Genomic DNA, 10,054 nt, shown 5'->3' on the forward strand with positions numbered 1-10,054 from the left:
ATCACAGAATCACAGAAGGGTTTGGGCTGGAAGGGACCTTCAAGACCAGCCAGTCCCACCCCCCGCCAGGGGCAGGGCCCCCTCCCCGCAGCCCAGGCTGCTCCCAGCCCCGTCCAGCCTGGCCTTGAGCCCTGCCAGGGATGGGGCACCCACAGCTGCTCTGGGCAGCCTGGGCCAGCGCCTCACCGCCCTCGCAACAAGGAATTTCTTCCTAAGATCTAATCTAAATGTACTCTCTTTTAGTTTAAAACTACCTACCCGCTGGTGTGGGAAACCCAAATGCATCCTTTCTCCTTGGCTCAATTTTTCTTTTCCTGATGGCCAGCTGAGGGGAGAGCACAGCACTCCCCATTTCTGCATCGACCATGCTCCCTCTTCCCTTGGATTGCATTGGATATGTAATCCCTTTCCAGCATTCCATCGCAGGGATTTGGGAGGAGTTCCCAAGCTGTGGATGAAAAAGGCACGCAAGCCCTGATGGTTGGTTTGGGCTTGGCACCTCCATGATGCCGGGCTCTGCACAGCTCCCTGCTCGATGTGCTGGCTGCTTCCCATCCTCAGGGCACTTGGAAAAATCCATGCAATCAAAATAGTAGCTAAAATTTGTATATTTAGGGCTTTTTTCCTCATGAACACTTGTCTCTGCAAAATGATTTGTTGAGAGGAGTAGAACAATCCTGTATAAGGAGCGAATGCTGGAAGCATTTATGTAGTGATATCTCTGTTTGATGATGGTGCAGCCAATACAGGATTATTGTATCCTGGTTTTATGATTATTCTTCAAGAAGAATGTTACAACATAAAGAGGGTTGGGAGAAAAGTCTTGAGAATTGTTCAAAGTTTGGAAAATGTGTATTACAGTGAGAGCCTCTGGGCGCTTCATTAAGGAAGAGTTTGATTGTCTTGTATGTGAATTTACATGGGCAACAGGGATCTGCTGTCAGACAAAAAATGAAACAAGATCTTATGGTGGGAAATTAGTAACATCAAAGTGGAAATAAGGATTAAGTTTTTAAAGTGAGAGTAATAAAAAAAGAACATTTTACTGGCTGTTGTGAACAGTTCTTCACTGCTAAATGCTTTGTTAGGAGGAGATCTCAACTGAAAACTCCACTCAAGTCAAACTAGAAGTGGTGGAGCTTTGTGCTGCAAGGAAATGTCAGTTCTCCCAGACCCAAAGCCCAGATTCTGCAAAAGATGGGACCAAGGGAAAATTAATGGTCTTTGGCGCCTACTCTCGAACAGAATCTAATCCTGGAAGTCCTCAAAGCTCATTAGAGACCTCCTGGTCCCACAAAATCTCTTCAGGCACCCGAACTTGGTGTGCTCGTTAGTGCATCTGCAAGATACCTGGTGGAAACCTCTTTCTTGACATGTGTGCAGGTCTCCTGTCTTGTGAAGAGGGATCACTGCTTTTTTTGTGTGCTAACGAGCACACAGGCATCTTTTGTTCTGCCTAGATCCCATGGTGTCTCCTCATTTGGAGTACGGACCTATGCCCAAGCATGGTGGCCACTTTTAGGCAACCAAGACGATGTCATGCCAATGTGCAGAGCATCCTCCCTATCATGAACGTGGCCTTCAGTGACTCTTACAAGCTCACAGGTCCTGCTCACACGCTCATGATGGAGAAGATGCTCTGCTCTGCATGATAGGGAAATGTTTTAAAAACATTTTAAAACCAACATCCTCCACCCAAATCAACCGCTATGTTTAGATGAATTCTTTCTTAGGTATCTTTCAATGAATTCCCAATGTATGTGTCCATTTTTGGTGGTGGGCAGTGCAGGCGAATGGTCATGCCACATCCTTGACAGCCTGGCAGTCTTCTGCTCTTCAGCTCCCTTGGTACTCTGCTCAGAGGCAGCCGAGAGCATTGAAGGCTGGTCACAGGAGGCTAAAGGTGTTAGTGCACTGGAAATGGAGACCCGTCTAGTCTTACATGGGCTGTCAAAGCAATGGGTTGAATCTGCATCTTGAGTTAAAAATGTTAATGGAAGAACAAGTGAGGAGCTAGCCCAAGACTTCCCCCGAATCTGTGTTGCAGACCCCAAACACCTTTAATGAGCTTTGGAAGGTTATGTTAAGCAGATGCTGTAGGAAAGATATATTTCAGTATGTTACTCTTAGAAAAAAACAGGCGTGTCTCAAAAGGTCAGAGATGCTCATTTGCACTGGACTATCTGTCTGCTCTGGAGGAAAAAATGAATTAAATAAGCTCTAGATAAAAAATGACAGTTTACGATGCTTGGTAACATCTCTGCCTCAGGTTGGAGGTTCATGGTGTTTTATTGTCTGTTGCTTCACCGTGGCTTTCCTAGTGCAGGAACCTGGGAATCGTGTGGTGGGATGTAAGAGGTGGCTGATAGCCCCGAATTGCACACAGACACCATTTCATTAATGGAATTTGCATTTTTAATTTATCTTTAACTTTTTCTTCAGTTCTGCAGTCCTGGAAAGTGATTTTGTACTTTCCTTGCCCAGGAGCAGCAGCTCAGGGTCACCTCTGTCATTTGTAGGGAAAATAACTGCTTCCACCCCTGAAAGTCTTTAATGGAGGGATTAAAATAATGCATCCTCCACGCTGCACCACGGAGGGGAAAGTGTAAAGAAACATGGTAATGCTCTAGTTCAGCTTTATTTAGTGCATGCACAGCTTTATTTAGTGCTTCAGTGATTTAGTCACTGAAGGATAGAAACCAGACTGGAAAATTATAAATATTACAGCAAGTCTACTGAAGACTTCACAGAAGTAGGCTGAAATACGTGAACGTAGGATATGCCACAGCTCAGACAGAACTCTGAAGGTGACAATGTCTTTATTAACCAGAGGACTGAAATAATAAATAGCATGAGGCTTCTGCACTGCTGTAAATTTTGCTCACATAAACTGTGTTTTTTTTAAAGGGGTAAGATTTTCAGAATAGACTTTTTAACTGCAGATTTTACTTCCTTGTTCCGTAATGTATAAATTAACAAGGGAGTCAAAATAGAGAAGACAATGTTGCTCATGACATGGACATCAACGGGGATGTCTGCTCTGTCGGACACATACGCCACAGTGATGGAGAAGTACATGTTGAAGCAGATGGGAAGTACATGTTGAAAAAGCTCTCATGCATCTTCCTTTGGAGTTGATCTTTAGTACGGAGAGGATGATGTGGACGTATGAGAGGGTGACGAGCAACAGAGGGACGACCGACACTGTCATAGCAATGGAGAACCCCAAGAAGGTCTGGAAATCGGCACTGAAGTCTGAGCACGTGGCTTGTACAACAGCCAGGTGGTCACAAAAGCAGTGGTGAACCCTGGCTGTGTGTCCATAAGCCAGCCGAGAGGTCTGCATGATGATGGGCACGGGTATTATCAGCGCAGTGATCCAGGCGCTCGCTGCCAGCTGGATGTTCATTCTTCTTGTCAGCTTGACTGGGTAATGAAAGGGGTTGCAGGTGGCCTCATAGCGGTCATAAGCCATGACCAGCAGGAGAAGCGCCTTGTTTACCATCAACCCATGAAAACTGTACATCTGCAGATAACAGCCCTGAAACAAGATGGATTTAGCATTGTCCACGAACATTGCCAGCATTTTGGAGATGGTGGTGGTTATGAATAGCACGTCTAACACAGAGAGGTTAATCAGGAAAAAGTACATGGGTTTGTGGAGTGTATGGTCAACCACAGCCACGGTGACGATGACAGCATTACCAACCAGGATCAGCAGGAAGAATAGCAAGAACATAATGAAGAGGGAAGTCTGGAAATCCTGGAGAGCTGGAAAGCCCACCAAGAAAAAGACTTTAGTGGAAGCATTGCTGCTGCAGCTTTCCATGGTGGGGCTGGTCAAAACGCTTGCAGGGGTTAAGAAGGAGTAAGGAAGTAGGCTGATGTGCAGGAAGACATATCTCTAAGGAGCTTTGCAGAGGTTCTGCAAGGAAAACACACATCGGATGAAATCTCGCAGAGCTGAGCACATTGTGAGCACACAGCTCAGCCCCTCTTGTCTCTAACCTGCAACTGAGATGATTTGGAGTCTCTGTTGATGATGCAGATTATGTCTGCAGATGGCACGCTCTTCAGCTTTGGGCGTGGAGGGCAAGGATTTGTCTCACCTAGCTTTGGGTAGTCTCCATGCAGAGCCCCTGCATCTGGACTGGTCCTCCTGGGTCCCTTTTCTGGTCTGTAGGGAAAAGGGGGATTTTGGGGCGTGCAGCTCCTCTGTCCCATTCTGCACCAAGGAGGAGATGAGCCACACTATGGAAACGCCCATTTCTCTGCTCTGAGGGAATGTAGGGAATTAGCTCAGCAGTAGTCAATCATCCATCTCTCTTTTGCTAGGTTATTACAACCTTTGCCACCCAAAGTCATTTTAATCACCGTTTTCCATACCTGTGTTACCTCTGGTTGGCTACTTGCGGCTCACTGTGTTTCCCACAGCCATTGCAGCACGTGGATAACATCTGCTGCTGTTGCTGAAATTCAGATGAAAATGTAGAATTTCTTTTGACTTCTAGGTTGTTCCCTGGTACATAAAAGGAAAGGAATTTTCACAGTAATTTTTTTGGCTAATGTAGGTCAGCATCATGCCTTTTACCATAGTAAGAAATGTTTCAGAGATTCATAAAGTTCAAAGACACTGTAATAAAAAGCTAGGAATAAGTATCTATCAGTGACTTCAGCTCCGATGGAGGGGTACACTGTGTGATGACTTAAAGCTCTCACATATCTGCACTTTACGTAATGTAGCTCTGAAATTGCATTATTCATATAAACTTGTCATACCTTTTGGATTTCTCCAGGATGGGTATGAAAGACCGTGCCGTACTTTTCCACTCATTTTACGTGATGAACTTTTAAGATTCCTGAGTTCCAAAGTTTTTCTTTCCTCTCAATAGAAATACTTCCTTTGTTGCTCATAAAGATTTAATGCAAATTGGAAAGGACTATTCTGCCCAAACCCTATGGAATATGCTTGCTTACTGCAGCAAAATAAAACATCTTGGAAACTTCCAGCATCTTCTGTTCAATCCATGAAACAATTGCTGCGCTTTCATAGGCACAGATTCCTTTGGAATTTATCTGTTTTCTCTAACTTTGGGTAAATCAAGACTAAGATAATGTTCAGAAGAAAAACCATCCTTTTTTTCATTAGGTTTATGCTAAAAAAAAGGTGACATGCAGCTTATTTAAGTTTTTATGCCTTTTCTTGTTTTCTGTATCCCAATTTAAGAGAGGGGAAATAAAACTCCTTTGGAAATGTTTTGTGCTTGGCCACAAGTAGTTGAGAGTAATGGTTGGTCTTTTGCAATTTCCTAACATCATTAAATCTCTGGCAATTTTCAGATAGTTTTACCTTTCACCCAGAAATTCATCTCTGTAATCATATAGGAGAGATCCATTTAATATTACAGATAAAAAGATTTTCCACCGCACTCAGATTTAAATACAATTGATATCTCGTTTACTCTCTACTTCTCATCTAATCTACCCTTCCCCATTTCTTTCTTGTTATTACTTTTTCTGAACTGGTAAGTTTCAAGGATGTAATTTGTATAAACAATGCCTCTCTATTAAAAAAACCAAGATAATTTATTGTATTGAATTAAAATTGCCAGCATGAATGTCCTTAAAATTAGCATTGATTTGAAGTTGTTTTCAGGCATAGCAGATCAAATTCTCCTTCTTTGGAAGCCTGTTGACAAGTATTGCAATAATATTTTTCCATCCTGGACCCCATGAGAAAAAAGTAAATCAAAACGAAACAATTAATTAGTCAGACAAATATTATTGAATTAACAGAATAGTAGCGACAATAACTCACTTGCACTTTGAAGTTATAACAAGGTCTTCCCCTTCCTTAATGTTATCCTTGGTAGGAAGGGCAAAATGCCTGCAGTAATCAACCAGCAAAGCCACTACTGATATTGAAGGTGTTTGAAGGTGCTGCCCTGCTCCCCACCCAGAGATGCTCTCCAAGATGTTTTCTTGCCTTGAGCTGGGACAGCCACACGTTCTGTTCCTGATGGAGCGTCTCAACAGTTTTGAATCCCCTTGCTGCATGCCGCAGTTCACAGCAGGTGATCGTACAACAGATTTGCATAGTCAGAAGCAGCAAAGGATGAGTTTTCACTACCCAGACAGAGTCTGTCATGTGATGGAAGTGAGCTGTGGTGTTGAGGCTGGTAGAGAAACACTGGAGGAAGACCTGTCTTTCCTTTCCAGACCTGGAGGAGCTTCCCCTGGTTCAATACTGGCCCTTCCTTTGGCATTTCCTTTCCAATGCCTGGGTCACACTCTGGAGGGTGCAAAAGTCTCCATCTCCCCCTCCACACCACCCGAGGCATACACTGATGGCGTAGTGCATGGCCAAGGCAGGGGAGCTGCTCTCAGGGAGGGCCAGCAGCAGCTCTCCCAAGTGCGGGCACAGCTTGAATACAAACAACCACAGAGGATCCCGAACTGTATCTGGTCTAGCTCCATCTCCTTTCTTCAGGATTTTTAGGTCAAGCCTGGTACATGGCTTAGCTGGTTGTAGGAGGATGGGAAATCACAAAGACAACGTGCTGGGCAATATCTCTGGCTGCTTGGGAGTTTCCTTGGGTACCATCCCTGCAGGTTGGCCCCTGGTTCTTAATTCCACCTCAGACAGGAGCCCAGGACTGCTCCATACACCGTGCTCAGGTATGTCTAGGTATGTTGGCCCATGTACAACCCCTTTACATGGACAACCAGGTGACTACTTCAGCCGTCTGTGAGCAGCCCATCTCCTTGCCCCCTCCATCCCTGAGACCGTTGCCTCTAAACCTCACAGCTTCTTCTTTTGGAGGCTTTGTCAAGCATGGCTGAAGCCAAGGGAAAAAAATGACAGCCCTTGAGAGCTGCGTGGACTGGGAAATTGAGGCACGTGGCATGAGAAGACAGTGCCACCTGGCTCTGTGGTCAATGAATGGAGACATTCCCTTTGAGGTGCAATTCATAGATACCAAACTAAACTCCTTCTCCAAGTGACCTCCCACACAAACATCCCCTTGCTCCAGGTGCCTACATAAATACCTTCACCGTCCCTTAACTGTCTTCAGTGAAAGCTGTTGGATTGCAATTAGAAAGGGTTAAATCCTTTCCTGTGTAAATAGTTTCTGGTGCACTCAGGCTTCTGTGGTGCAGGATCACCCATGGACACCATACAGAAAAATATGGATTTGATTACCATATTAGCAATTGGTGAATAATTGCACCCACCTGCATCTCAGGAGCATCTAGATACCTAACAAAAACTCAAACCTGTCTCACTTCTCTTGCTCTGACCCAGTCATTCCTCCAAACTGCAGTCATGTCTTTGATAAATGAAAGAGCTGGAGAGCTCTGCTAGGTGGTGGGGTCTGGTGGTGCTCCTGGAGTGTATCCTCATCATTTTGCCCAGAATGATCCCTGGGAAGAGAAGTCAAGCCAGAATATAGGTGGGGTTTAGATACCAGTTCCTTGGGTCCAGTGTCCTGAGGCTGAATCCTCAGACTGGGGGAGATGGGGTCAGCAGAGCATCACTGAGGGCTTGGCAAGAGGTTGGGATCTTTTTGGGAATGTGAGGACACAAAGACGGATCCCAGTGTGGTTTGCTGTGTAAAGTGTGAGATGGGATTCATGCCAGAGTGAGCCAGATAGTTTTTAAACAGAATCTTTGAAATAAACTTTTACTGTCATGGGTGGTTTGCAGGCATCTTTGAATCCTCAGTAATTTTTCCTAAATTTCTCACCCCCTGCCATTCTCCAGTCATGTCCTGACCAAAAGCCATCAGAGCCAGAATCAAGAAGATGGTGGAGCTGTGCAAAGTCCCCCCTGAATGGACTTAGTGCCCTTGACAGCCTCCAAGTGCTGACAACACTTGTTGAGGTTTTGGTGTGAGATTCACACCTTCTCCATCATGTTTCTGCTGTGGATATATTCCTGCTGTCCACATCTCACTCCAGGGACTAACAAGGAGACACCAGCTGCATTTCCATGTAGACAAACCCACATAACTGTGGTTTCCTGAGCTTAGAGTAGGGATGAGAAAAGTCTCCCCTACGTTTAGTCATTTGAACATATAGTTCTGATATTCTTCTAGAAGAATAGGTGATAAAATATCTCTTGTATGGCACGGAGGAGGAGCTCATTGCTTACTATAAACCATTCCAGATGTGATCTTGTCAGCTGTAATTTAATTTTTAATTACAGGTAGCTTCAGATGCACCCACTATAGGTGATCCTGGGATTATCTAGCCTCTGATAGATAATTGATGGGGAAAAATGTTACAGGACAACAATCCTTCCCTCAGGATGGCAATTTTATTAAACTCCTCAATTTTGTGAAACACCCACACCCTCAGGTCTAAGAGCGGCTCCGGCTTAAAATGTCATCACTGGCTTCCCTGGGGACAGGACAAAGTCACTCAAGGTGTTGGTTTACAACAGTCTGCTTAACTTGAATGTTGTATGGTCTTGAGCACACCAATGTCTGGTGGTATGTGAGAGATGTCCTCCCAGGAGTGCAGCTCTGTAGGACCCCAGTGCTGTCACCACCATGGTGTCTGCAGCTGGCCGAGGTGGGATGGCCATGGTGGCGGGAGGATGGAGAGGTCAGCACAAATGCTTACACCTTATCAGGTTTGAGGTCCCTGTTCTGGCCCAAGGCTATGATGGGTGAGATGCTCCCCTGGGGAAGCTCATCTCATTTGGAAGCAGACATCTGGAACAGCTGGAGAAGCTGCACCATGAAAATGCTACACATGAAGCTGCAGGGACTTGCTCAAGTGTGACTGGCAGATGTCAGCAAAGGAGGCTGCTAAATGCTTTAAGACAAATGACCACATCACCGAATTGTTGAGGTTGGAAGGCACCTCTTGAGATCATCTGCGTCACCTGCAGCAGGTTGCCCAGGACTCTGTCTAGTCAGGTTTTGAGTATCTCCACAGATGGAGACTTCACGACCCCTCTGAGCAACCTGTGCCAGGGTTTGGGTGGGGGACAGATCCCTTCCCTGTGCTACGGCTGACTGAGTAGCAGCCTTCCCGTGCCATCCCTGCTTCCCAAGCACATCTGGCCAGGTGTGGGACAGGGCAGCAAAGCTGTCAGGCAGAAGCCGACCAGACCTTCCTGAATGAGACCCTGGTGCCTCTTGAAGGCCAAGTCCTTTCACCTGGGAGCTCCCACTCTTCCTAGGGTGTGGCAGAAGAGCCAAGCTTCATGCTAGTTCAGCTCAGTTCATTACTTTTTCGTCTCCTTTTCTACCCTCTCCTTCCCTTCGCCTTCAGACTTGTCTGAGCTACCTTCTCCCACTGCCACATTGCTCCTCCAGCTCATGAACCGCTTCTCCTCTGCTGTCTGCCATTGCATGGGTCTCACTGGTGCTCCCTGTGGTTTCCACTCCTTGCTCAGAGCCCAGACACCCCATGTCCCACCCTCACCTTCCCTCAATCTGCAAATTGTTCTGCAATTTTTCAAAAACTGACAAGTTGCCAACCAACGCGGTTGCCACTCCTACCCTGTCCCCCCTTGCACGCTCATCTCTGGTCATCTGGTTTCTGCGGTCACTTCTTGGAGCACCTCTTGGTGCAAGAAGACCAGGGGCATGTGTCCACTTTTTGCCATGCAGGGGGCAGGATCTGGCCCTGCCCCGTGGACATGAGAACAAGTAATGTCAACACTAAGCCATGGTCATGCTTAGCGCAAACAGGGCAGGTAATGACTCTGCTTGTTTCCATGCATTTTCTGACGTACATTTTTGGGAACAATTTCCCACTTGAATTTCTGATTGCATCCGAGTGGACGTGGTGCCCCTGATGGCAGAGCTCCTGGGTCCTCATATTAAAAATACTCCCCGTAAACATTCGGAAGAAGTTGCATTTCCAAATGTGTTTGCTTTGAAACACTCATTCTTACACTTGGGTGGCAACACTGGTAAAAACAGCGAAATTGGTCTCTCCGTGGCTTGCAGCTCTTTGGGGTTTTAGAAATGTTTTTCAGAATAATTAATATCTAGGGACAGCATAATCAGGGCTTGCAGGGCTGGTGCTGGAGTGT

At 45.8% G+C, this 10,054-nt stretch overlaps 1 protein-coding gene across 1 annotated transcript; it reads right to left on the reverse strand.

The window, feature by feature from the left end:
• Nucleotides 1–2,901: 2,901 nt before the first annotated feature.
• Nucleotides 2,902–3,829, reverse strand: LOC119142891 (olfactory receptor 2AT4). Its single transcript, XM_037376452.1, is given in 2 exon segments — nt 2,902–3,082; nt 3,084–3,829. Coding segments are annotated over 2 exon segments (927 nt in total).
• Between the last annotated feature and the right edge of the window lie 6,225 nt (nt 3,830–10,054).

This window comes from Falco rusticolus, chromosome 2 (assembly GCF_015220075.1).
Source record: "Falco rusticolus isolate bFalRus1 chromosome 2, bFalRus1.pri, whole genome shotgun sequence".
NCBI lineage: Eukaryota > Metazoa > Chordata > Aves > Falconiformes > Falconidae > Falco > Falco rusticolus.